At 39.8% G+C, this 25,879-nt stretch overlaps 4 protein-coding genes across 6 annotated transcripts; 2 read left to right on the forward strand and 2 right to left on the reverse strand.

Annotated features, from left to right (window-relative positions):
• Window positions 1-249: 249 nt before the first annotated feature.
• On the reverse strand, window positions 250-4,626 carry avpr2b.1 (arginine vasopressin receptor 2b, tandem duplicate, 1). 2 transcript variants are annotated; one of them, XM_017304609.1, is made up of 3 exons: window positions 3,548-4,626; window positions 3,203-3,452; window positions 250-1,341 (listed from the first exon to the last, which is right to left on the reverse strand). In XM_017304609.1, exons 1-3 carry the CDS (start codon window positions 4,083-4,085, stop codon window positions 1,053-1,055), a joined length of 1,077 nt encoding a protein of 358 aa, XP_017160098.1. In that variant the 5' UTR covers window positions 4,086-4,626; the 3' UTR covers window positions 250-1,052. The 2 variants fall into 2 exon arrangements, with proteins under 2 accessions (XP_017160098.1, XP_008408680.1); XM_008410458.2 differs by having other exon boundaries at window positions 3,203-4,626.
• Window positions 4,627-5,844: 1,218 nt separating this feature from the next.
• Window positions 5,845-13,925, reverse strand: trnt1 (tRNA nucleotidyl transferase, CCA-adding, 1). Of its 2 annotated transcripts, none has more exons than XM_008410459.2 (8): window positions 13,832-13,925; window positions 13,467-13,590; window positions 11,196-11,389; window positions 8,736-8,874; window positions 8,523-8,649; window positions 8,237-8,430; window positions 7,596-7,849; window positions 5,845-6,688 (listed from the first exon to the last, which is right to left on the reverse strand). In XM_008410459.2, the coding sequence occupies exons 2-8, from the start codon at window positions 13,588-13,590 to the stop codon at window positions 6,443-6,445; spliced, it is 1,278 nt and encodes a 425-aa protein (XP_008408681.1). In that variant the 5' UTR covers window positions 13,832-13,925; the 3' UTR covers window positions 5,845-6,442. The 2 variants fall into 2 exon arrangements, with proteins under 2 accessions (XP_008408681.1, XP_008408682.1); XM_008410460.2 differs by having other exon boundaries at window positions 13,741-13,858.
• A 58-nt stretch (window positions 13,926-13,983) lies between these two features.
• Window positions 13,984-17,238, forward strand: LOC103465523 (PRA1 family protein 3-like). Its single transcript, XM_008410461.2, has 3 exons — window positions 13,984-14,181; window positions 15,631-15,845; window positions 16,417-17,238. The coding sequence occupies exons 1-3, from the start codon at window positions 14,033-14,035 to the stop codon at window positions 16,551-16,553; spliced, it is 501 nt and encodes a 166-aa protein (XP_008408683.1). The 5' UTR covers window positions 13,984-14,032; the 3' UTR covers window positions 16,554-17,238.
• A 2,420-nt stretch (window positions 17,239-19,658) lies between these two features.
• On the forward strand, window positions 19,659-23,520 carry LOC103465524 (PRA1 family protein 3-like). The gene is made up of 3 exons (XM_008410462.2): window positions 19,659-19,921; window positions 21,645-21,862; window positions 22,582-23,520. Exons 1-3 carry the CDS (start codon window positions 19,743-19,745, stop codon window positions 22,755-22,757), a joined length of 573 nt encoding a protein of 190 aa, XP_008408684.1. The 5' UTR covers window positions 19,659-19,742; the 3' UTR covers window positions 22,758-23,520.
• The last annotated feature ends 2,359 nt before the right edge of the window (window positions 23,521-25,879 follow it).

Below are 25,879 nucleotides of genomic sequence, written 5' to 3' on the forward strand. Positions count from 1 at the left end.
TGAGTGTTAGGGACAATGTAAATGAAGAAGGGTATTTCCACCAAAAACCTCTAAAATTTTTAAATTAATCTAAGATGCTGTTTATATAGAAAAAAAAATCTGAGATTTAAAAGTAAAAAATGCTCCAACTTTTCAAACTCAGAAATTTCCCAGTTTTTTCTAGAAAATTTCCAAGATTAATCTCAAAATTTCTGAGAATTTTCTCACAATTTGTTTGACTTTTGGAGCACAGAAACTTCTAGAAATTTTCTGAGATTAATTTCAAAGTCTCTGAGTTTTTTGGCAGAAATGTACTCCCATTTTTTTTCCATCTACGACGGCCCAAATACATCGTCACAGAAAACAGGATTACCTTCTGGTAGCAAAGAAGAACAAACAAACTCTTAATCCTTCAGTGCACAGCCCCACTCACAGATTATTGTATCCACTTTCAAAATACATGTATTTTTTCTTCTTCCTGTATCAAAATAGTCCCATTCCAACAAAAACTAATTGGAAATGTTGAGATTTCTCAACAATTTTTGCTTTAAAAACATCTTTCCCACAGATTCACATGAATCAACTCCATGATGAGAACAAGAGTCAAACGTCTTCAACGTGTTTACATTTCCAACAAAGCACAACTGAAACACACAAAAAGTGAAAACTCAACGCAACATTTTCTACCAAGAAATGCATTACACCTGTCACACTTCATTACACTTTTATCTTTTAAAATAACCGTCAAGAACATCCATGTAGCCGTGCAAACATAGACTGGAGTAGCAAAGGAATTTAACCGTCAATTACACTTTTTTTTCTGTTTTCTTGTGGCAGACGATGCATAAATGCGTCAATTTCATTTTTATTTGTGCAACGCGCTTCAGTTGTCAAGTCTATGAAGTTGAGTTTGAACATTTTTCTGTTTCTCTGTCTGACACCGACTCACTCAGTTTGAGTATTTCAGTCTAAGTTTTGTGCTGCTCCAAACATGATCTGTTCTCTTCTTCGACTCAGGCTGAACATCAATCATTTGTAGAGGAAGAGAGACTTCTGCTGTAATATCCTCACGATCACCAGGAGATTTCCTCTGGTTCCCGCCAACCATGAAGTGAAAATAAAAAACAAAAACAGAGACTTCTCACTCTGCCTTCTACCTGCAGTCTGACAGGCCTTTGAGGCTGATGTACAGGGAGCTGACCATGGTGGCCTCCTCCTGCATGGACTCCTTCAGGTCGGGCTCGTCCACACACATGAGGGCGACCAGCCGCTCGGGCAGCTTCCCGCTGAACACCAGGTAGATGCAGGGGTTCGCGCAGCTGTTCAGGCTGGCCAGCAGCATCAGGATGGTGAAGGTGGCCGCTGGAGAGAGAGAGAGAGAGAGAGAGAGAGAGAGGAAATACTGAATAGACACTTTCTCTTCTTAATTATTCTTCTTCTTAATTGTTATTATTTTTTAAGTTGGAAGTCGTGTAAAAACAAGTGGTAAAATGTGAAGGCTTAAAAGATTCAAAGGGAATGAATTTTGCACTTTTTGTACCTCCATTTGGGTCTCTAAAACTTCTAAAAAACCAACCCACTTGGAAAAATACAGAAAAACACAGAGATGGATTTTGGCAAAAGTTTATGTTTTTTGGTGTTTGAAAAACCTCCTGAATGCAACGTCACATATCAGCAATCTCACCCAGCAATCCCAGCATAGTCCAGCCAGTTACCAAGCAACCTATGTGGTGTATGTATGCATTGTATAATGGCTGCTGGAAAAGACAAGTGTTTTGCTGTTGACTTACCATGCATACTAACAAGAACTTGCTGCGTTCTTGTTAGTTGTGCAGGAGGCCCCACTTCTGCTTTTCAAAGGTGTACGGTTGTATAATTGCACATCCGTTTGCAGTCATTTTCATGTGTGAGGGTAAATATTGAGTTGGGGGGGGGGGTGGAGGGCATGGCCAGAAGCCGATTATTTGGGTTTAAAGTGACAAGACACCCTAAAACAACTCATTCTGAAAGGAGCTCAAAACATGCAGAACGAGCAGACTAAAATCTCATTATCTAAGAATGATTTTGTACAAAAAATGTGTAGGATCTATATCCTAACATGTTCAAGGTAGAATAGTAGGTCACCTATAAATATTTCATCAAATCAAACTGAAAGTGTTTGGGTTGAAATTAAGTGTGTGTTACTTTTAAATACCTCAAACACCAAATAACTGCTTGTCGCATGTCCAATCAATCTGACAGAGTTAGGCTATCTTTCAAATAAGAATGGAAAAATCATAGAATCTGTTTATCAAAGCTGACAAACCTCATAAGTCTATCAGATGCACAAATACAAATATAGCTGCTTCTTACTGCTGTACTTGAAGCACAAGATGATTATACAAAGAAAGGTCTGGGACAGTTGAATACAAATGCATGCCACACTTTCAAGATTTTTTTTTTTTTTTACTTTAGAAAACTAGTTTCCTTCTCATTCTACTTGAGGGGTGTCTAAACCATTTACCATATGGGTCAATATCATTTAGTCAAAAAGACCTGGGGGCCAAAATGTTCTTATTTGTATCCCTTCTCAACAATAAACTCATGTGCAGTATTTTAATTAAACAGGTAAGGTGGTCTATGTGTAAATTATTGTAGATCCAAAATGTCAAAAGGGTTTTTGCCTCATTTAAAAAAAAGGCATCCAGTTTTCCACTTTATTTAGTTCTTGGCTGACAAAAACATTTAAAAAAAAATGATTGGGTCAATTCAGAGCAATAGGTCACCATCTTTGGAAATTGTTCGTGTATTTAAAAAAGTTTAGTAAATTTGTTAAAAGTAGATTTGGGTGCAGCAAAATTTGCTGTTGAGAAAATAGAGGTCCTTGCAGAAAAAAGTAAAAAAAAAAAAAAAGGTTTAAAAGATGAGTACTTTTTGTTGTAGCCAGTATTTTCTGTAATACAACATTTTTTATCTGTCTGTGAATTTGGTTTGCCCTAATAAATAAAGACTTCATTTAAATCCGCCTCTGTGCTGGTTGGACAAACTTACCTTGGTTTTGAATCGTACTCTGGGGCTGGAGGAGCCATTTCCAGCCCCAGATAGGAAATTATTGCCCGTTTTACTTTACGCAATACTTTCTGTTGGTTTATTCTATTACAAATACATTTAGGTTTGGGAATATGAAGTGAGAAATTGTGAGAGAGTTCATTAGACCTTATTGTGGGCTCAGAAAAGCTCTTACACTGGATGGGCGCCTCGGCGTCCCAGACGGACCAGAGCTGCACGGTGAAGAACGGCGTCCAGCAGACGACGTAGGCCAGCACGATCACCACGGTCATCTTCACCGTCTTCACCCGCGCCTTCGACAGCCCCACCACGCAGCTGGCCCTGGAGGACAGCGGCCTGCTCGCCGCCTCCCCCCCAGCAGACGCCCCGGCGTGGTGGTGCGTCTTCAGGTGGATGCTGGCGTGCACGGCGCGGCAGATGCGCACCTGGCACACGATCACGATGAGAATCGGCAGGACGAATATCACCAGAGTGGTCCAGGTCACGTAAGCCCTCAGCCCCCACGGCACGACGAACTGACCCCAGCAGTCGTAGACCCCCGGAGCGACCTCGACCCGGGAGAAGATGAAGACCTGCGGGAGGCTGCCGACGAAGGAGACGCACCACGCGGCGCACACGGGGCCGTTCCAGCGCGCCCTCCTCCGCTGGAAAGTCACCATGGGGTTGCAGATGGCTTGGTAGCGGTCGATGGTCATCACCACGATCATGTAGGTGGAGGCGAACATCCCGACCACCTGCAGGTACTTCACCAGGCGACACAGGATGTCCGGGCCGACGAATCTGTCCGTGATGTCCCACATGAGCTGCGGACACACTTGGAAGAACGTGACCACCAGGTCAGCGACGCACAGGTGCAAGACGAAGACGCGCATCCTGGAGAGCTGCTTCCGCCGCTTCCACAGCACCAGCAGGAGCCCGAAGTTCAGGAGCCCCGCGGCGACGAAGATGATGGACAGCAGAGCTATTTCCAGGCGAGCCAGCCGCTCGTCCCGGGGCTCGTCCCCGGCCGGGACGGCCTCCGAACTGGCGTTGCTGGTGTTCGCGCTGGACCAAGTCATGCCGGTCACTCCGACGAACGCTGGCCAGAGGGGCCCCGCACCATTACGCAGCCGACGCAGGTGGAGAGACGGTTGAATATTACAAACACAAAGCAGGCGGAATGAAAGCTTATTAAAAAGTCAAAAGATGGCGGTAGGAGATTGCAGGCCATTTTTCCAATAACTAGGAAGCTGGTTCAAGTAAACTGGGGAGCGGAGAGGGGAGAGCAGATGGTTTTATATCTCATCTGGGCAGGAGGGAGGAGCGACCTCTCAGAACGCAGGAGCTGTTTCCAACCAGAGGTATAGAGAAAATGGAAACGTATGACAGAAAACATTTAAAAGTATCACATCTTCATAGAACTTTGAAAAAGTGGAATTACTGTACAGAAAGGAGTTAAGTTATGTTATTCAAACTTCAGTTTTTTTATTTCATTCATTTTAAGCTATTAACTTGAGGCGTCTTGAAAAAAATGTTCGTACTCCTTTTTTTTTACACCACAAACGTGAATGTGTTTTTATCAAGACTTGGTGTAAAAGTATTAGACAATGTTGGAAATGGACAAACGAAAAAATAAAATGCTCAAGAAGCATCTTCAGTCCTCTTTACTCTGATGTATAGGTGTCTTTTGTTGTCATAGTCCAATTTTAGACATTTTAAAGGTTGCCTTGAATTAAATTTAAGACAAAAGCCCTCTAAATTTATAATTACATTTATTTGGTAGGGACAATGCGCATTAACATTTCTTACAGAATTAGCCAAAAACTTGTTTTCATCTGTTGTCCCTGGATAATGCTCAATTTGTCTTGCTAAAAGCAACGGATATAGTAAAATAAGTCGATAAGGGAAGTTACAGTATATGTAACTGTATTGTTATACATATACTGTAACAACACATTATATTGTTATACATATATAACAAGTATAACAAGCAACCAAAGCAAAAAAAACAACTTAAATTTCTGGGCTGTTTGTTCTCTTTGGCATCGGCTTTGTTTTTCTCACACTGGATATGGCTCTCTACAACGTTCCCCCATAATGCCTAACTTAATTTTTATTCTTTTTTTTTGCACAGCATGTAACTAGCCTCGTACGGATTGGCAAGAGAAGTGAAGTAATTGAGATAATGAATGTCGTCCAGCCAATGGGCGATACATTTGTACTTACCCATACAAAAGCTAGCTCGCTAGCGTTTATTAGCTTATAATTTTCGGTAGCCTCCACCGTCTGTAGTTACATAACAGTTTTTTGATTGAATACTACTTTTTTTGTCTGATTGAATAATTGTAAAACAAATTTAACGCCATACAACGGACATGCCTGCGCGCGACTCAAACCTTTGCCTGACAGAAAAGTCCCGCGAGACAAAAAAAACCCCCCACTACATCCAACAATATCAGAGATTAAATAGCCCATTAAAAGTGCAAGACCTGTGATTAATATTTAAGACCAACGTATATTTTTAAAATGAATCCATTAAATTTTCAGGTTTTATTTAAAATTTTTAAGAATGGACAGACACCGTGTAAATTCATCCCGTTGTGTACAAGTCTCAAATTATAATCACACCATCCATATTTCAGTATTAAGTATTTGAAAAAGATTTATTGGAAGCAATATTTGTTGGGTTGTTAGATTTTAAGCGGCAATACATTTTTTGGCCTTTTGGATTGACTTTTAACAGGCCTCGATTCACTATTTACAATATTGGCCAAAATGATAAATCACACAAGTGGTGGTGGAAACATACTGGCAAAATGAAAAATCTGAAACCTTGGGTTATTCTTATAACAATGTCCTTATTTTAATAATCAGCAAGAGTACAGCATTTACATGTTGATATCTAGTTAAATAATTTTGAAAACTAGAAGCAACGGAGTGGAGTTTCCTTCCACTCTAAAACAATCCACCATTATTATGTCAGCCTATACGGATCAACTAGAGTTTGTGGTTCCAACATGACAAAACATGAAAAACTTCAAGGGGTTGAACACTTGTACAAGGCACTGGACTTGGCAAAAACTCATGCTGCTACGTTTTGTCTTCGTACACATGTGGTAAAACAAGGGTTTAAGCATCAGCCTTTTTTTTTTTTTTTAAAGAGAAACTTCAAAGCTGCATGAGCAGATTTGAATCAAAATGAAAATGGGGGGAAAAAGTAGTCAAATGGTAATAAGTGCATAGGCATGTCTTCCTTTTGTAGTGTCCTTATTTACAACATGCTTCAGCTACTCTAACCATTTCTGGCAGCAGTGCAGTTATATAGTAACACAAAAACCCTTTGAATTTTTTTCCCCCCTTGGTCTAAAATAAAGATAACTACTTAACACTTGAGCAAAGCTATTTAAATCACGATAGTGACCAGTTCCTGTTTTATTCAAAGCTTCACATGGCTCAGCAGTTCGTCTTTATCCATCTGGTATCGACTTTTCTTCCAGATGTCACGGAGCTCCTGCAGGCTGGTGCCAATTTCCTTCCCCGATGTGATGCCCATCTTCCTCAGATCGTGGCCGCTGACGGGGAAGCGAGGCACCGACCACCTCTGGAGCTCCGACAGCAGCTTCTCCTCACCTTGATACTTCAGCAGCTCACACACTTTGCTCTGAGAGTCCGGCTCCCGGCTCTGGGTAGTGTGAGATATTATAGATATGACTTATTTATGATCAATATAGAAAGAAAAACTGATTCAATGGTTCAAACTTGTGAAAGCAGATCTGACCTTTCACCTGACAATTAACAATTTCATTATAATTGTTCTATTAGGGGAGTCCCAATACAACTTTTTCCACTTCTGATGCGATACCAGAATCGCAGCTTTGAGTAAAAAATAAATAAACTAACCAATAAATTTTTAACCAATGAGTATGTGTGTGGGATACAAGCGCTGCTGGATCAGACTAAATTCTGGAGCAGAATGGTTCTATTGGCGTGCTTTTAGCAGATATTTTAGATGTGGGCCGCTATAAACCGATACTCATCTTTTGGCTGATATCAGATCGATTTCCGATATTAATATCAGATTGTGACACCTCTAGTTTCCATGTTCTCAAATCCTGACTGATTGTCTTTAATCAGTCAGGATTATTTAAAATCACAGGTGTCACAAAGTTTCTACAAACTTTGATCAACTTAAAAATAAAAACAAGAGATTAAAAAAAAAGAAGTTGCTTCACTTCCCTTTATTTTAAAAGGTAATGTTAGGAGTGCCAATAATTGTGCCAGGGAGTTTTGAATCCTATAATGAGAAAGTTTCTCGTCTTGACGAGGAACTGCTTCTGAATTTATTTTCTAGCTCTGGCAGTTAAACCCTTTCACTCAGCAGAAGAAAAGAAAAGATTGGACTAAATGTACTTTAAATGTGTTTTACGAGATGGCATTTTTGAGGCAGAATCAACCTTTGAAGGCACTAAAAGGCTGCAATCATCCACACATAAAAATGGTCGAAAATTTACAAGAAAATGGGGATGTGACCTTAAAACTGGTTTGGTACACAGGCAGAAATCATCATCAGGTTGCTCTTGCAGACTTACATCGATAATAAAGTCAGTGAAAGGTCTCAGGTCGTCTGGCTCTTCGTCACTCTTGTGGAGCGTCCGCCTGTGCTTGACCAGGAAAAGAGCCAGCGTCTTCTCCTCCCTGGACACCTTCAGCCGCAGGTCCATCTTGTCCACGTCGTCCGGGACGTGGAACAGGGCCGCCAGGACCGTCATGGGTTTGGGAGAGTGGGCGCTAGCGTTCCGCCATACACGCTTCATCTCGTCAACGTCGCCATCTGGAGGCAAACCTGGGGCGTAGCGGGGGAGACGAACAGAACCGGAATGAACGGAAACTTGACGAGGCGAATTAGACGCATTTCTGTGAAGGCTTTAAAAAAGTTTAATTTAAAATGAAGCTCATTTACTCCCTGGCTCCATTTTTTAGGCATCTATCAGCTGAACAGCTTCAGCCTACATCTTTTCGATTAATGCAACACTTATTGAGTCATTTCTATTTCGCTTCATTTTGAATCTCATTGATTGCACTTGGACTGTTGATTGTAACAACTATTATCATTTGTGTTTGTGTAGTTTAGATTGAATAAACTATTTTAGCTCAGATTTCATATTTTTAAAAATGCCTGACTCAAAATCTGCTCTCATGTTAGTATTTTCTAAAGTCTAACGTCTCTCACCGATGTACTGAGCTAAGTCCAGGTTGTAGAGGAGCTCCAGCAGATGAGCAGCGTGGTTCCCCATCACCATCTTCTTTAACTCCACCCAGATTCTTTCTCCTGATATGGCTGCCAGCCCCCGGCCGTTTTCCCTGATGGCAGTCAGAGTCTCGGGCTCGTGCTCGTCGGCCCTTAAAGCCACCCTGCCGTAAAACCTGGGACAAAACAACGAGACCGTGACCAACTGAACCACTTGTTTAGAAAAAACCACACAGCACCTCCGGTTTCCACAAGCGAGGCAGCCTACCTGAAATACCTCAGTATTCTCAGGTAGTCTTCTTGTATCCTCTGCTCAGCGTTGCCAACGAACCGGACTTTGTGGTTCTGGAGGTCTTCGTAGCCTTTGAAATAGTCGTACAACGTTCCGTCGAGCCCTGCCAGACGCAGAGTGGACCGCTTGGGATTAAAACATGATCACCGTTCATCAATAAAGTTCCTTTTTGCTCGGGAGTGGAGTTACCCAGAAACATAGAGTTGATGGTGAGGTCTCTGCGCTCGGCGTCTTTCTGCCAGTCGGTGGTGAACTCCACCTCCGCGTGCCGGCCGTCCGTCTCAACGTCCACTCGCAGTGTGGTCACCTCAAAGTTCTCATCGTGCAGCTGAGGAGGACAAAGGTATGACTTAAAAACTTAATTTATTTCAATAATTAAATGAAAAAAAAACAACTGGGTTTCATATATATTATCATCTCTATACATTAAGTGGCATATTTCAAAAGTTTATGCTCTCATGGCATCGCAGAGGTCATTGGAGCATCTTGAATCCCATTCATAGAGTCCAATTTCCCCAAAACGCTGCATACGTAGCCGCTCCCAAGTATGAGGGGCTTGTCGCTCCAACAGCTGAATACGAAGCAGACGTCTCCTCTCATGGCTGACAGATGAGCATTAGTGGCTGAATTATAAATGCATCTCATGTAGATGTTTACATCTGTCGCTGCCATGATTTTTAATGACTCAAAGCATGAACAACCGTATTCACGTGTGCTTTTAATTTCTTACTCAATGGAAACACAGCAATTGCAAAGTTGTGCTTTTTCGACATAAGCAGAATATTAGCAGCGTAACATCCCTAACTAGCAGAAGATTTGCACACATTTTTAAAAAAATGCAGCTAGTGAAGCATATCACATCACAATCCCACCAACTTCTGTAGAGTCTTCTCTACAGAAGCTGCGGTCAGTGCAACACAAAAGGCCGTCACTGTTAGCTGTCCTTTCTTTTTTCACTATCCATCCCATCATCATGATGCAGCAAACTCATTTTCAAATCTCATCATATCCGGATCTTATTTTATGCTGCAACAAACTTTTAAGTGACCTCAAAGCTGGACTATAAAGTAAGCATTAGTTCACTTCGTTTGCTAGATCCTGATTGCATTCACTTCAGCTGTCCCATAACTTCAAACTGCTGCTCCATGTGATTCGTTAATCTGCCATTTGGATAGGATGAGGAGAATCAACTTTCTTAAGGAATGCGAGGCAGCACATACACACACACTCCGTTATAGGCTTCAATGCTGCTGCTCAATATCTCAACCAGGACGCTGCCTGCAGCTGAAAGGTGAGATGAAACCAACCGTCATAAGCGGCAGTGGAAGAAATGAAGCTGAATCAGCAATGATCCAACTGCTGATTGCTCCCAGGTTTTATTCCATCAGTACATCTTCTCATTTCTCCCAGTGATTTTATCTGGGGTCGGTTTAAAAGAGAGAGAGAGATAGAGAGAGAGAGTGGCTGCCCAGGATGTTTAACATCTTTTAAAGGATGTTCACTAAACATCAGGTAAAGCTGGACCTTTATTGTTATTGGCTGGTATAATTTGGGCTGAATAAACAATAAAATGACTCGGAGAAGAATTTAGTTTAAAAAAATAATTGGTTATTTATACTTGATTGACTTTTGTAACCTTCTAAAGCTGCAGCTTAAAGATGCTAACGGATTTATCAGTATGAATTCAGATCAGTTGATCCAGCAGGCTAGCGCTAACAGTTAGCCAAGGAGGGACCAAGGTCCAAAGTGGATGTTGATCTCATTTAAACAACTTCAATCTCAAATATGTTTAATTCAAACATCTTTTTAATGAACCTTTAAAGTTTATATTAGATGGTTATTCATACAGAACTAGATGACTATTTACACAGCAGATGGAGGCAGAAGATGGTGACCCATGATTTTCCTCCTGTGGGAAATGTGCAGAGCACAGAACATGAAGTGTTTCTATGAAGTTTTCTTCACCCTACTTTTGTCTTTCCTTAAAACTAAAGTTTGAGGCAAAGTGCACAAGCCAACAACTACAACTCTTATTTTAATAGCTATGTAATGAAGCTGCCAGAGTTTTATTCCTCAAAAACACTCATCTTAAACAACATATACAGAACCACAGAGTATGGACGGTTGGGGTTTTTTGTAGAGCTAAATGATAAAACAGATTGTGCATTCATTTTTAAAGAAACAGAAGACAAGAAATCAGTGTCCAATAAGTTGAAGAATACTGTTTCACAACCTGATATCTTTGGTCCAAAGATATCTGGCTGTGCAACATTCCTGCTGATCCTCTCACCTGCATACACTTCCAGATTTTTTGATCTCCTGCCCAAACAAACAGTAATTATTCACCCATCTACCTCTGGAGACAGAAACGAAACTGATGCACGTATTTCCAGTAGAGAGATTTAATTAGAATCCAACCTTGGAAACAAGTTCTCTTTTATGCCAGATGACGATTTAGTCATGGACATATTGCTTTAACAAACTGTCACCAATTTTAACAGTACTTACCTTTAAGTATCAAGACTATGACATTTAACCTAACACTTTAGGTTGAAGAAAAAGAGCTGGTATGAAGACAGCTTTTCAAATAATCACTAAAAACCAGATTTTTTTTGTATCTGTTGCCATTAAAACTATTCAGCGTCTTACCCGTGCGGTAATGGTGCCATGCTTCTCTCCTTTGTTGTTGATCAACCTGATCCCAGCATCTTGGAACATGCGCTTCATCTCCTCCGGAGTGGCTGTGGTGGCAAAGTCCACGTCTTCAGGCCGCTTCCCGGAGAGCAGATCCCGCACAGCGCCGCCGGCGATCCGCAGCTCATACTGGTGCTTCTCAAACAGCACTGGAGAAACGAGATTCTGACTTATTCAAAACAGGATAATGAACTATGAGCACCGATTTTTACAAGTCAGATTCTCAAATAGTAGCGATGCACCGATTCCGATTTTGGCAGATATCGTTTTGTTTTTTTTGTTTTTTTTTTTGTATAATCATCATTGTCAGATGTTATAAGGTCACAAAACAACTTCAATATTCCAATCTAATTTTACAGAAAAACTCTGAACAGAACACAGACATGCTTAGCTGCACAATAGGTGGCGCTCTTGAATATAAATGAAAGTTTAGAGCAGCGGTCCCCAAACTTTTTCCTGTGAGGGCCACATAACTATTCCCTTCTCTGGTGGGGGGCCGGAGTCAGTTTGTAACAGAAAAAGTGTGATGATTGCAGGAATGCCTTAATGTAAAAATGTATTGTTTTCCAGAAAGCACAATCAAATAACCCTCTCTGGGTTCTTCACAGAAAAAATCCAGGAAATAACACTATTTATGAAATAAATACCGTATTTTCTGGACTATAAGCCGCAACCCCAGAGTTAAAAAAAAAAAAAAAAAAGTAAACGAACATATATAAGCCGCACCGGGCTATAAACCGCAGATATCTCTGCCGCTCTAGATTTTCCACAACGATGTAGCAGCAGCAGCAGAAGGAGGTGGACACCCAAAATTTGAGTCATAACAGGTCAAGTGAATATCACATTTATACGGTTGAAAAAAAAAAAGTTGCCAAGTTTAGATTTAACTGAACTGATTACGGTAGTTTCCGAACGGTAACTGTAACAGTAAAAGGGCTGATCCTTCATGTCTGCTACTAGCATGTGCTAAATGAAAATGGGCGCTTTCCTCTTCTTTAGATTTCAACGGCAGCTTGCATCCATTATTGTTGCAATGCTGCCATCTGTCGGATCCTAATATCTATACCTCAAATTCTCATAATGATTCCAGTATTATTTCAAAAAACGAAAAATCTTCTTTTTCCCCTCAATGCTATTTAACTGATCAACAACATTCTCAAATTTCAATTCCCTATTAAAACCTAATTCTGTTTYAATGGGCGCTTTCTTCTTTTATTTCCAATTTTGACTTCCAATGATTCACTTCCTGCTAAAGAGCCCCCTGGTGGTTGAAGAAAAATCCACATATAAGCCGCACCAGGCTATAAGCAACAAGGTTCAAAGCTTAGGAAAAAAGTAGCAGCTTATAGTTCGGAAAATACGATATATTAAAAAAAAATCTAAATGCTCTCTAGTATTGTTCAGGGGGCTGGACCAAATGTGGAGGCGGACCGGATCTGGCCCGCGGCCCATAGTTTGGGGACCACTGGTTTAGAGCATTCCTTTCCCAACTACAATAAACTAAAAAAAAAATCTGTTCCAGGTCTTTCATTTTTTCACATTTTAAAAACAAACACAACTTGCACAACAGGATGGACAACAGACCTGTTTTGAACCCATTACCAGAAGTACAGCAGTATAGTTGCTTTTACCAAATCACAAAGCTTGAGGTCAGTGGAGGAGAAACTAACAAAATATCTTACAATCATTGATCCTGATTTTCCTGATTTTTAGGTTTCTTTAGGTAAAAAGAAAATGCACAAATGCAGCAAAGCTTTATTTACACTAAAATGACAAATACGTAGAATAAATAGCTGACTTCTCAAGGCTAGTGGTTACAAATTATTTTTTAGGTAGAAAAAGGGGTGAATGTTTAAATCAGAGGGTGAACTTGAATTATTAATATATTAGTTGAAAAAGTTTCAAAATGACAATATCATTTATCGCAATAATTTCTGGAGCAATTTATTGTCCAGCAGCATTTGTTATTGCGAAAATAGATATCAGGTGATCTATTTTTATTCTTTTAGAATTTTTTTTTTTTTAATCTAAATGCCTGATACCAGAATTAAAGTATTCAAATCATACTTGAACAAAAATATTTAACTTCTGTAAATTGATAAATATGTAAATGATTGTGTTAGATGAGCATATTATATCGCATCATATAACTGGCAGACTTGTGAATTGAACTGAATCCACTCTGTATCCAAGTTTTTTTTTTCCTATCAAATCGTGTGTGTTCACCTGCTATCCCATTCAGCCCATCAGAGAAGAGAGACTTGAACTCGCTAGTCTTCAGCCGCATGGTGAACAGACTCCTCCATAAACTATGACTGATCACAGCAGGTCTGAAAAATCTGCTCCACATCTACACACACACACACACACACACACACACACACAGAGAGAACAAGTCAGGTCCCTCAGTTTGGGTTCGCTTGCAGTAACTGAGGAGCTAGCTGGCTAACGTGTCATTGGAGGACAGTTCACTGCGGTACAAATAACGGTCTCAAAGCACCTGGTACACTGTCAGAACATGTCAGCATCAGCCATGGGAAACAGAAAAAAAAAAACCAGCACACTTTATAAGCCAACAACACAATTTTCACCGAAAATTATCTTTCTGTCATCTCTGGTCTCCTCATGAAGCGATGCCGGAAGAGTTTCGGAAAACGTGCGCTCACCGACCAATAGCGTGAGAGTTTTTCGGTCACGTAAGGCAGGTTTAAAACGTCTCTCGCGAGACTTGTCATGTTTTAAAGTTTCAGGCGCTGCTGCCTGTGCCAGTTGTCAGAGAAATAAGCTCCAGGATGCCGCCGTTCAGGCAATGGGGAGACTTCTTTCCCGGCTGGAAAACACCGACTGATGGCACCGATTTTCACGACAGACTAATCAGCAACCTACTTTATTACCAGACTAATTATCTGGTACTCAGTACTGCTGTTTACATCATTGCAGGGTAAGAGATGTCGGTGCATCCTTTTATTGTTTATATATATTGAATTAACCTGCTTTTCCTATTAAATAAATAATTAAATAAATAATACTGGGATGTTTTTTCACAGCTAGTTTTGATGGACAAAGTAAAACGAGGAAACAAACTGAACCAGAAAGGGAGGTCATTACTTAGTTCCAATGAAATCCCTAAGCTTGAAGAACTGGTCTGTGGTCTAGTAGCAACAAACAAAATTGTATTCACACCTCTGGAACGCTTTTGCATTTTGTCACTTGTCTTTATGGATTATTTCAACACAAAGAACCAGGTAACTGTGGTCTTTAAAAATGTTTACATAAAAAAATATATCAAAAGTGTGAAGTACATTCAGTGGGCCTATAAAGTATTGATGCTACTGTTAAAATTATTTTTTAAATTGTAAGACTTGATAAATAATTTCTTAACCTTCTAAAGGTTTTATGAACACATGGCCATAACCTTCTAAAAAGTAAAAAAGAAAAGACTCACAGTAGACTGTAACATTTTAAATAAAGTTTCCAAAGTCTTACGCTGTAATATGAAAGTGCATGCCTGTACAATCAGAAAGACTACTAAAATAAACGCAAAGTAAATTCTGATAGAGTTTTTTTTTTATTTTATATTTATATTAAGTGAAGCACAGCAAATACCATAATGCTCCTCTTGTGAAAGTAAAACTGTTCAGCTCCTTTTTGGCACTCAGGCACAGGTCTGCTTGTTGCTCTGCTTGGACAGAACATGGAGGAAGAAAAGAAAAACAAAACTGTTTACGATTCAACTCAGTTCATTTATATGCTGCCAGCTCACCACAAGTGTCTCAGTGCAGCCTAAAAAAATAATCCAAGTTGTAAAACAATGCAGTCAAGTTCGGTTTCTAATTAAAATGGTAAAAGAATTTCTATCGGAGGAGACCAGGCCGATTGCATTCAATCACTGACTTGGCAGGAATCAATAAGCACAGAGTATCTGTTGCAACTTTCATGGTGTGGTACTTTTACATTTTTGCTCTATGTAAAGGCGAGACTGAAAAGATTTCTTAGTTTTGTTTTTTAATAGACTGAATATCTGATGAGTTTCCGTAACTTTCTCATGACTTCGGGACAACAAACTCCGGTACATCACCTTGAACACACCATCCATCCCCATGGAGACACGTTGAGGTGGCAGCGTCTTGCTGTGAGGATGTCTTTCCTGAGCAGGGGATAGAAATACGGATGTGATTAGAAGATGGGTGGAGATTGTTGTGTGTGTGATTGTTATGTTACAAAATGTGGAAATGTTCGAGGGATACAATATCCCACCCGCACCGTAGGAGACGAGATGCTGTAGATAAAACATCTAACCACTAGGTGGAGCAAGTGCTTTAAACACTGATGTTTCAGGAACACCGAAGCATTTTAAACTGCGCTCACGTGCCTCCGTGTTGTCCCGCAGGTTCAAGGACCCGGTGGGAGTGGGCACCGGCACCGCCGTCATGTTGGCCATTTTTCTGCTCTCAGCTTGTGTCGGAGAACTGCCACTTATTGTCGGCTTGAAGAGAAGGAGTCCCTTAACGTTTCTAATCATCGACATTATAGTCGTTCACTTCGTGGCTAAAGCCTTTGTAGGTATCAGGACGTTTTTGTCAGCTACCGCTATAAGCCTGGCCGGTAAGTTCACCTCGTTGTCTCACTAAATAAATAAATAAATTAATTAATTAAAAAGCAAAATGTAATGATTTGTTATGTTTTAAATGTACACTTAAAGCTGAAGTATGTCACTTTTATTTTTAAAAAGTTGTTTTTGTTTTGTTTTTTTTACACATTTGTTAAAACTGTCACCATGTGGTGACAATATGTGATGAGACAGATCATCTGGAAAAAAAAAGAATCACCTCCAAAAACAACCAATCAGAACCAAGAGGCGTGTGCTGTCTGTCAAGCTCATGTACTTACTGCTAAATGTGCTAATGGCTAATGGATGAGCAGCATGACAAAAAATTGCAATATGCCTCCTGGCTCTGATTTCCTTGTTTTTTTGTTGGCACTGGGAGAAGGCAGAGGAACTCAATTTTTACTTAGATTATCTGTTTCAACAAATATGTAAAAAAAAAATAAATAAATTAAATTACAAAAGTTACATAGCGTATCTTGAATTATACCAGGTTTAAATTGATTATAAATGACCAATATTTTTGCTAAATTGTAAACATTAGCATTTGCCTTTCCCTCTGCACTGCAGTGACTGTTTCACATGCTTCCCTTTGCAACCGCAACGTGAACGAGGTGGCGTGCATTAAAGAAGCCCAGAAGCTGAAGGGGTCACCAATGGGCTTTTTAATAAAGGCTCGCGGGAAAGAAAGGGAAATGAACAACTAAAGGAGACAGAATGATTGAAAAACGCACTTTTTTTTCCCCAGACGAAACAAAAATGCTTCCCCTGTGCTCATTAACCTTTTTAAAGTTCCTCTTTTGATATTAAGGGGCCGACTGTAACTGACAAACTGCATCTTTGCTGTTTTCCGCCGCTCTGAGGAGCGTCTCTCTGTCCTGCACTAAATCTGTTGTGTGCACCACAGCTACAGGCTTCATGGTTAAGAAATCTACATACTGTTGAGAGTAATTTAATGAATAAAAGAAATACAAGGAAAGCTAACCAGTCTTGACATTACAACAGGCTTTCTCAATTCTTTTGAGACACTTTAAGAAAATACTAACTTAATTATTCATGAAATAAAGGCTCGATATCCTGTCTTGCACATATTTTTTAAATTCTAACAATAGCAACAGAATCAACAGAGCAACACTAAAATGCCTCACTTTATGCGGATGATATTTTGGTTTACCTCTTTGATCCCTCTGCCTTTTTCAAAGACTTTCTTTTTTAAATTTTAAGATTTGTTGGCAAATTGGCGGAATTCAATTCACACGTTCTAAAAATATAAAGTTTTGATACTGACTTATTTTCTTCTTCACTAGCAGAAATAATGACACGTGATCTTGAAATGTTTAACGAAAGAATTTCGTTTAACATTTTCGTTAAACATTTTCTAAAATCTTTTCTAAAATCAACCTCAAATCTGTTAAGGTGCGTCTCTGTCAGCTTGAGATATTTAGAGATGAATCGTTTTGCACATTCTTCTTTTCCAAATAGCTTAAATTCAACCAGTTTGGATGGAGACTTCCAGATTATCAGTTGGGTTTAGGTTTGAACTTTGGGCCAGCATAATATTCCCATAACCATATTTCATCATGGCGCATTCAGAGTTACTGTTTTGATTGTAACACATACTATTTTGCATACTGGCCAAAATGTTTACTTTTGGTTCCATCTGTTCAACGCACCTTCTTGTTTGTATCAAGAGCTTTTGACCAGACCTCGACTTTTCCTGCTGTGTTCTTTGGTTTTGATGCCGTTTGTAGCTAATGTTACTAATAGAAAACTCAACAGTGTCTTTTAATATGCTGTAAAGTTGATGGGGATGGAGCTATTTTTAAGAAAATGAACAAGATCTTTTCTTTTTCTCTCCAAGATCTGCTTTAACATGTTCGTGTGGTCTTAAAAAAACTATGCTTCATAAATAAAGAACATAAAAACACAAATCTGCTTTCAGTTCGTCTCATTGGGTCGTTGGTTCCACCGGTTTACACTTGCAGTTCCTTTCAATAGAGATTGAAGTTTACACAACATACTTTACTGCTGGTGTCTACCATCTGGAAAAGTTGAAAAGGAAAGCCATGATGCCCATCAGGAGTTCTCCTGACTCTCCTGTGTTTTATCTGAGCCGTGTCTCCAGAGTGATGGATGGGGTAAATGTTCTTTTCCTTCCGCTCGTTCAAAATTGTAATCGGTAACCTTACAGTAGATTATAGAGCCGTGTGAAGGTTCTTTTGACAGAGGGGGTTCATCTGCAGTCAATAGAGCTCTAAACTTGGACTACATACTTGATCTGATGGGGGTTTTTTGTGGGTTTTTTCTATTCCATTTGAAACTACAGATAACAAGAATCCACTTGGAGAATAATGGTGGGAAAAGAGGTTTGGCCAAAGAATAAATGTTAATTCTTAACATTTATCATCTTTTGTAGAAGTCTAACTAGCTTGGTCCACATTTGCAAACACAGAACAGACCATTCTTTGTTTCTCTTACATTTTAGGTTTGTGCATTCATTCATTTATTAGAGCATTATTGGGAGCCATCTTGAATGTCTTTGACATTTCATAGTGGCGTATAATGAGAGCTATGATTTCCTTAAATATAGATTATTTTTTTTATCACCTTCAAAGACCTGAAAGGTCCAGATAATGATGTCACGAGTTTTAAGCTTCTGACTGCTTAATTGGCAACATCCGATCTCAAGCTTTTAAAACATTTTTGGGAATAATTTTAAAGGTTTTTTTGGGGGGCTAACTCACGTTCTGTAAGCAGGAATGGACCAGTAAGCCGCTATGAAAATATTGTGGAAGAATAACCAAAATGTGCTGCGGAGGAGCCCTGATTGAAGGAGTTCCACTCTCAGCATGGATTTCAACTTATGTATTTAATTACTTCAGCAAAACTCACCGTTTTTACAAAATTCTATAGTCTAAATCTGCTCCTTAGTCGCATCTTTTCGAGGTTGCTACTGCCTCTAGTGGCGTGGGGTGGTAACACAGCTAATATATTTACATTACCACATAAGAATACCGCAAAGTATTTTGTGTGTCGACCGGGTTGGGGGGGAGATAAGAAGGGTTCGGTGAATGCGCATATGAAACTGGGGGGTTCGGTAACTCAAAAAAGGTTAAGAACCACTGGTTTAAAGGCACCAAATCCTAAGGAAATGTATGTATACTTCTGGCTATGAAGGAACTAAAAAAACAAAACTTATTATTCTGGTATTTAGTAATTATTTGGATGTATTTATAGCATGTTTATTAATACATGCTAGAAAATTTGTAAATAAAGGGGTTATTTCTCCAATCATGGAATGATCCATGCAGTTTAATTTTCAGAAATATCATTTACCCTTTTTTTGTGTGTGTGCTTTATTTTCAAATGTGAATTATGGTTAGTTTATGTACATTTCAAGTACAGTCGTTCATATCAGATCTTATTTTAATTTCCAGTGATTCATATTCAAAAGGTTATTGAAACTTGCTTAAACGTAAACTTCAGTTTCTTTTCTACAGGAAACCGTGTTTCTAACACTTTCCAACGATAGCCTGACACTCACAATATGGCGGGTGCGCTGACGCGTCACCTCCATGGGAAGTGGAAACTAATACGGCGCTTGCGCCTATGTTTTTAACAAAAACATAATAATTCCGACAGAAATAACAACTTGGAACTGGCCGCTAAAAACACCTTAGAAACATAATCAGTTGGTTTACTTCGGAGCTCACGCGCCTCTTTAGTTTATGGCAAAAACATGTGCGTTTTTCGTCCAATAGCGTGAGGTTTTCAAAGCTACGTCATGCTCTGGCTAACTCGCTCTCGCGAGATTGAGCTTGAAGTTTCATCTGTGTGTTTTTCCTCTTGGTTCTGCTGGACTGAGCTGTCAGAGGAAAATAACCCACAGGACTCTAATGGCTAAAGTAGAGGTGGCACCGCTGAGGTCGTGGGATGACTTCTTCCCCGGCTCGGAACGGTTCGCTAAACCGGATTTTGGAGATATGGCAAGATGGAACAACCGAGTTGTCAGCAACCTGCTTTATTATCAATCTAATTACCTGGTGCTCGCCATTGCTGTTTTCTTCATTGTCGGGTAAGAATTGCCATACAGTAAAATGTATTTTTATTCTGTTATGTTATTTTTTAATTATTATTATTCACTCAGTCTGGTCGCCTCGCTGGAATAAAGAAGGGTTTAACCTACTTCTAGAAAGATCAGCGGAAGCAAAGGCAGGAAATCAACTCTGCTGCTGTTTGAGAACAAAATAAATAAAATAAACAAATAAAAAATACAAAGTTGATCATTTTGGAAACTGGCCATGTGCTTAACACTAACAGATAATTGACACAGAGACTTTGGTGTAGAGTGAAGTCAACAGACTGAACTAGTCTGGGCATGCCCAGATGTCTGTAGATTGTAAATTGATCTAACAATCTTAACTGAAGCGTCTAACATCCTGTATGTGTCTTTGGTTTGTTAATTTGTTCGAGTTAAAGCTTGGTGTACCATCTACAGATCACGACAACTTTGCAAACCTGGGTTTTTGTCACGAAACCTGGGTCACGTGTTTTGCTTCTTCAGACAATGAAAATGCCATGCTGATGACAAATCTACTGCATTTGCGTGTTTGATTAGAGTCCAAATCCAGCATTGGAAGGTTGCTTCAGTGACTTCATCTTGACTCAGAATTTCCATATCAGCAAATCTGAACTTTGACACATTTATTTTTGGTTTTTAATTTGAGTAAACCATCTGAGATGAGAAAGCATTTCACTCAGTTAACGTTCAACAAAAGTAACTGAGTTTGTAGAAAATAACGTGGTATTTAGCCAGATTTGTACAGCATGGTGGATATTTACCATTCTCCCTGCTGCATCAGACAGTACACTAAACAAGTAATTTTTCAAATAAAAATGTTCAAACATGCAAAGTGCACAGTCATTCTGACAGAAAACTAAATACCATTTCATTAATCGCCCACAGATCGAAACTCCTACATTTTCCCTACAGACGAAAACTGTCAGATACACAAAATCCAGATTGCTTTCCTTTGTTCATTGAATGCATCATAACTAAAAACTCTTTGTTTCAGTCTGTAAGCACACCAACAAGCTGCAGCTCCTCCAGAGTCATCACACAGATTTCCAGGTTAGGTAGAGGGCCATCTATTGGTCGCTTTCAGTTGTGCTAGACCTTCTAAATGCAGTAAAGAGGGTTGAATACATCAACCCACTACACTTTTCAGAGTGTCATTTGCTGGAAAAAGTTACAATCTGCCTTCCTTAAAACTTCTTCAGCTCTTTTCCACTATTATTGTGCCTTAAAAAATAATATAGTTTTATGCTATCTGAATGTTTAAACTTGTTGTCTTTAGTTTTGTTTGAGTTTTTTGTTGCTAGAATGCAACATAAAGACGAAGGGCACTGTTTCCACAGAGGTCATAAACTTGGCCAGAAGCCATGGGTGGTGGTGTGTCAATGCTGCCGCTGTCACAAAGCACAAAGCTGGCTTTATCTGGACATGTAAAGCAAATGTCAGTTAAATAAAAAACACACACAATACACACAAGATGCACAGAATTTTTTTTTTCAACAGACTTATCCATTAATCGGTTATTCAATTGCTTTTTACAGCTTCCAGCTTTCTTTTAAAATGGACATTTCTCTATCAAAACATTCATAACGTGCAGGGATAATGTTTTTGTAATTCAGACATGTAACCACTAGAGGGAGCCAGTGCATACACCATAACTTGCTCCGTGACTCTCTGGAGTCGCCTTTAACCTGCCTTGTGTCGCCCTGCTGTGGTCCTGCAGGTTCCTCAACCCCGTGGGGATGCTCACTGCCATTGCCGTGGTGTCGGCCGTCTTCCTGGGCTCCGTCTGGGCCGGAGAGAACCGAGCCGTGATCAAGAACTTCAAGAGGCAGAACCCCACGGCGTTCGTGATCGCCGTCATGGTGGCCAGTTACATGCTGATTTCTCTGCTCGGCAGTGTCATGACCTTTATGACGGCAATCACTTTACCTCTCGTTTGTAAGTTGATGGAGAATCTTTATGCAGCACTGGATTATGAATTATTCTATCATTAAAAAGTGGTCCGGATTACATAAAGTCGAAACTTTTCATTTTTTTTTGTAAGGTTTGTTTCTAGTGGTCTTTATTTGACAGTGGTCAAGTTGTTAGAAGCGGCAAAAGTCAATGGGGCGGGACTTGAACCCCTCTGTCCAGGATATATGGGTAGCCCGCTCTATCCCCGCGCCACCGCTGCGCCTAGAGTAAAACTTTTTTGTAACATTCGGGCGCACATGCGCAGAACGGGCGACTGCGGGGTTTATTCTATGCATGCCCGGGCAGATAACAACTAAAACAATGGCGGATAGTGTCGTGCTTTGTTGTGTTTCTAACCTTTTCACTTTAACACAACTTACACCAGCACTTTATTCATGGGAGACGGGTTGCTGTTTACTGTGGTCAAAGTGAAGGGTCGTTTCGACATGCTAAAATCATAGCGCCATATAGTGGCCTGGCATGACAACTACAGCGGACCGAAGGCGTCTCGGCGGTATCGTCTGGTAAATGTGGAACTTTTCCCTATTCAACATCTGACGAATACCAGCAGTTTACAGGCAGCAGTCTCGTGTAAACAAAGCCTAAATTCTCCCCGAATCAGATCATACTCGGGGGTTTATTTACGAGTTTGTTTTTGCCAAATGTCAAATTTTAAAATGTAATTTATTCTGTCTGCTCTGCAGTGATAGTCGCACACGCTTCCTTTCGCCTGCGCAACATGAAGAACAAGATGGAGAACAAGATGGAAGGCGCGGGGCTGAAGAGATCTCCGATGGGCCTTTTGCTCGAGGCTCTGGGACAGCAGGAGGAAAACCTCCTTAAGATTCAGACTTTACTGGAGGAAAAAATGAAGGAGTAGCGGCCACGTTTCTGCAAAATCCAACAACTTTTAAGTTTCTCTATTGTCTGGCATGTTGACGATAAACGAAAGACTGCAAACCAACAAACGTTATCTCCTCCTTCAGGGTATCTCGTGACACTCCGGTCTAAACTTGTCAGGGGTGCTTCTCTCGCTGCCCCGTCCCTCCCAGCCCTCGCACAGCTATGCAAATCATGTCCCGTTGCAAGCTGCGAAGCCTCTTGTTTATGAAATCTGTGTTTAATCAGTCTCGCAAAGTCCTCCGTTTGCACTCGAGTTGAAATTGTGAAAGCGGCACGCAAGTGTTGCAGTTTCAACCGAGGCTGAAAAGTGCTCGCTCAACACGCGTCGCTGCCAAGACAACGGAGCGCTTCGAGTTCACGGAGGAGGAAAACTCTTCACATTTTCGAGTGGAACTGTTTACATCGGCCTGGAGTTGGACTGGAACCAGCAAGCTGCAAAACAGAGAGAATCATGCAAAAAGAGCGAGTCCTGCTGTGACTTCAGTCTGATCACTTTTGTCAATACTTGAAAGGGAAAACTTGAAAGGAATTCTCCTGACCTCTTTAATCTTGACAGTGCCTCGATGGTGATGGATGGGCTAACGCTGACATGCTAATCGATGACCGTGCTGCAGATTATGGAGCATTTCTGACAGAGTGGATTCATCTGTTGTCAATAAGGCCCTGAACTCAGATCAGATACTTTGATGCTGCTCCGTCTAAAACGGAGTCCAGATAACAAGAATACACTTGTGGAAAAATAAAATAAAGAAATAAACCTGTCAAAACATGGTTTTCTGATGGCAATTTTTTTCTTTCCGACATCTAATTTAAAAAAAAATCTTTTAAAAGTTTGTTTTTGAAAGACCCTGAATGATTATAGTACCAGAGCACTCCTCACCATGTCACAATATTTTGTGGTACTACTGTGTAAACGACACACTACAAAAACACAAAATCTTACAAAAGTATTTTTGATCTAACTTCTAGTGTAAACATTCAGTTACACTTGACATGACAAAACTCACAAGCAAATTCTCAGCAAGACATGGCAGCTTGTTTTAAGTCAGTAACTCCTTAATATTGATGTACAAGAACTAATTTCACTGGCAGTTCATTTAACTTTTACATGGGGAGAAAATGTGTGGTTAAAAGTGAAATAGTAAATCTCCCAGTGGAACGAGTACGTTTATTAGTCAATATTAAGCAGTTATTGACTGAAGACAATCTCCTAAATCTTGATAAAAAGCTACTTGTAAATTAGTCTTCTCTAATTTCATGTGTACGAAAAAACATTGCACCAGAAATTAGACCAAAAAACCTGGCAAGATTGTGTTTTTGCAGTGTAAAAGTGGCTATAAGAAATATCAGTCACATAAAGAAGTGTAACTGCTTTTAATCTTATTCCCATTTCTTAATACTCCCATTGAACAAACAGTGGAGAAAAAGTAAAATTATTAAAGATAAAAATACGCAATGTGCTGCAGCATGCAAGTATTTTTTTAAATACATATTTTTAGTGACAAAATTAGTAGATTATGAATTTGTATTGAATATTAAATCATTCATGACATATTTAAGCAAAAAGGAATGTTTTATTTAGTGAATTATGACTCATTTGGACCCCCGTACATAATACGTTTCCATGGGAAATAATACTTAATCCCATGCAGAGCATTATTTGCTTTTTGCTTATGTTTATGTACGGCTTAAAAGTGCAAATGTGCAAACAACTATGAGGTCCAGGTAATTGCAGCAAAGTTAAATGGAAACGGAAGCCGAGCTGGACAGCGCTCCGCTTATCTGCTCCTGATGGGGGAAAAGTGTTGTTTATGTTTGAGTGGCTCACTGGTTCTTCACGTGTTGCATTCTGGGTTGTCTAAAATCCAAAAAACACACAGGCTTGTTTCTCCACCTCCAGTGTTTCTGTTGAGTTTAATGGCCCGATCGCTCCCTCTGGGCTACAGCTGTGATTTACGTCCCCTGCTGCCTCATCCATATTGGGAAAACTTGGGAGTAAACACAAGCACTGCTGGCAGCAGAATCAAGTAAAGTCATGTCTCGCAGGGCACAGTGGAGGCCCTTGTTCTTCATGAAGCAGCAGCTGAACGTGTGTGTGTGTGCGTGTGTGTGTGTGTTCGCCGCCTGAAGCTCACTCAACAGGTGTGTGTCATTGTCGACTCAGCAGACAGAAAGAAGCTCCCTTTCAAAGTCTGTATTCTGATATTCATACTGTATACTATAGTAGGGCGAGTGAAGATCCAAAAGTTGCTACATGTAAGGCCTCTCAGAAGTATTTACACCCCCATGAATGAACTCGTTCACATTGTGATCAGCTTCAATGAGTTTTAAAACAGTTTAAAGGGACAGAGTGTTATTCTGTGCTCAATGGTTCTTTGAACATAGTTATTTTTAAGTGTTAGTCAAGATTCTCCATTTGATTGAGGTCAGGACTTTATCTAGACCATTCTAACAAGAATTTGCTTTGATCTAAAACCTATTGGATTCCCTGGAAAATGAATTTCTGCCACAGGCTCAAGTTTTTTTCCCCCCCATAATTTTTAGCAATTTTTTTGTCCAGTTTTTAGCTCCATGTATTTTCTCATTGACTCTAACAAAAAGAAAAAAAACACTCCCACAGGCTGATGCCGCCACTACTATGTGTAGCAATGGGGATGATCATGGTAGTAAGCTCCTGTTAAAAAGTTACTTATAAGTTAATTTCGTCTTATTTAGTGTACTAAAAACTAGACTAAATATACTTAGTAATTTATTGTGTTTTTGCTGTGATTACACTTTTAAATTGTGGTTTGAAAATAATTTTTTGTTTCTAATGGGTCTACATGAGAAATTTCAAGAAGGCTGGCGTAGCTCATCGGGCTAGCTTGAATGAAATATCCGCCCCCTTTTTGTGTTTATGAGCAAATAGCTGCTGAAGAGCATTTTAATGGCAAAATGTTGGTTATAAAGTTGACTCAAACATTTAACCATAAGGTTAGTATAGAAAATTAGGGCCTAATTTGCTCCCTAAAGGTAACGGAGCAGCAAAGTTGAGTCATTTTCTTCGTAGTCCTGATTAACAATAATTAACAATAAATACCGAGAACACCATAAGACATT

The sequence above is a fragment of the Poecilia reticulata genome, linkage group LG5 (assembly GCF_000633615.1).
Source record: "Poecilia reticulata strain Guanapo linkage group LG5, Guppy_female_1.0+MT, whole genome shotgun sequence".
NCBI lineage: Eukaryota > Metazoa > Chordata > Actinopteri > Cyprinodontiformes > Poeciliidae > Poecilia > Poecilia reticulata.

Bases quoted from the DNA above. Each gene is read 5' to 3' on its own strand.
- trnt1 (XM_008410459.2), bottom strand. From the start codon at position 13,590: ATGTGGAGCAGATTTTTCAGACCTGCTGTGATCAGTCATAGTTTATGG. The intron at 8,650-8,735 runs GTAACTCCACTC...TGCGTCTGGCAG, and splicing joins CATCAACTCTATGTTTCTGG to GGCTCGACGGAACGTTGTAC. The intron at 6,689-7,595 runs GTAAGTCTGCAA...CACACTACCCAG, and splicing joins TCACTGACTTTATTATCGAT to AGCCGGGAGCCGGACTCTCA.
- LOC103465524 (XM_008410462.2), top strand. From the start codon at position 19,743: ATGGCTAAAGTAGAGGTGGCACCGCTGAGGTCGTGGGATGACTTCTTC. The intron at 19,922-21,644 runs GTAAGAATTGCC...GTGGTCCTGCAG, and splicing joins GCTGTTTTCTTCATTGTCGG to GTTCCTCAACCCCGTGGGGA. The intron at 21,863-22,581 runs GTAAGTTGATGG...TCTGCTCTGCAG, and splicing joins AATCACTTTACCTCTCGTTT to TGATAGTCGCACACGCTTCC.
- avpr2b.1 (XM_008410458.2), bottom strand. From the start codon at position 4,085: ATGACTTGGTCCAGCGCGAACACCAGCAACGCCAGTTCGGAGGCCGTC. The intron at 1,342-3,202 runs GTAAGAGCTTTT...CTCTCTCTCCAG, and splicing joins CGCCGAGGCGCCCATCCAGT to CGGCCACCTTCACCATCCTG.
- LOC103465523 (XM_008410461.2), top strand. From the start codon at position 14,033: ATGCCGCCGTTCAGGCAATGGGGAGACTTCTTTCCCGGCTGGAAAACA. The intron at 14,182-15,630 runs GTAAGAGATGTC...GTTGTCCCGCAG, and splicing joins GCTGTTTACATCATTGCAGG to GTTCAAGGACCCGGTGGGAG. The intron at 15,846-16,416 runs GTAAGTTCACCT...TCTGCACTGCAG, and splicing joins TACCGCTATAAGCCTGGCCG to TGACTGTTTCACATGCTTCC.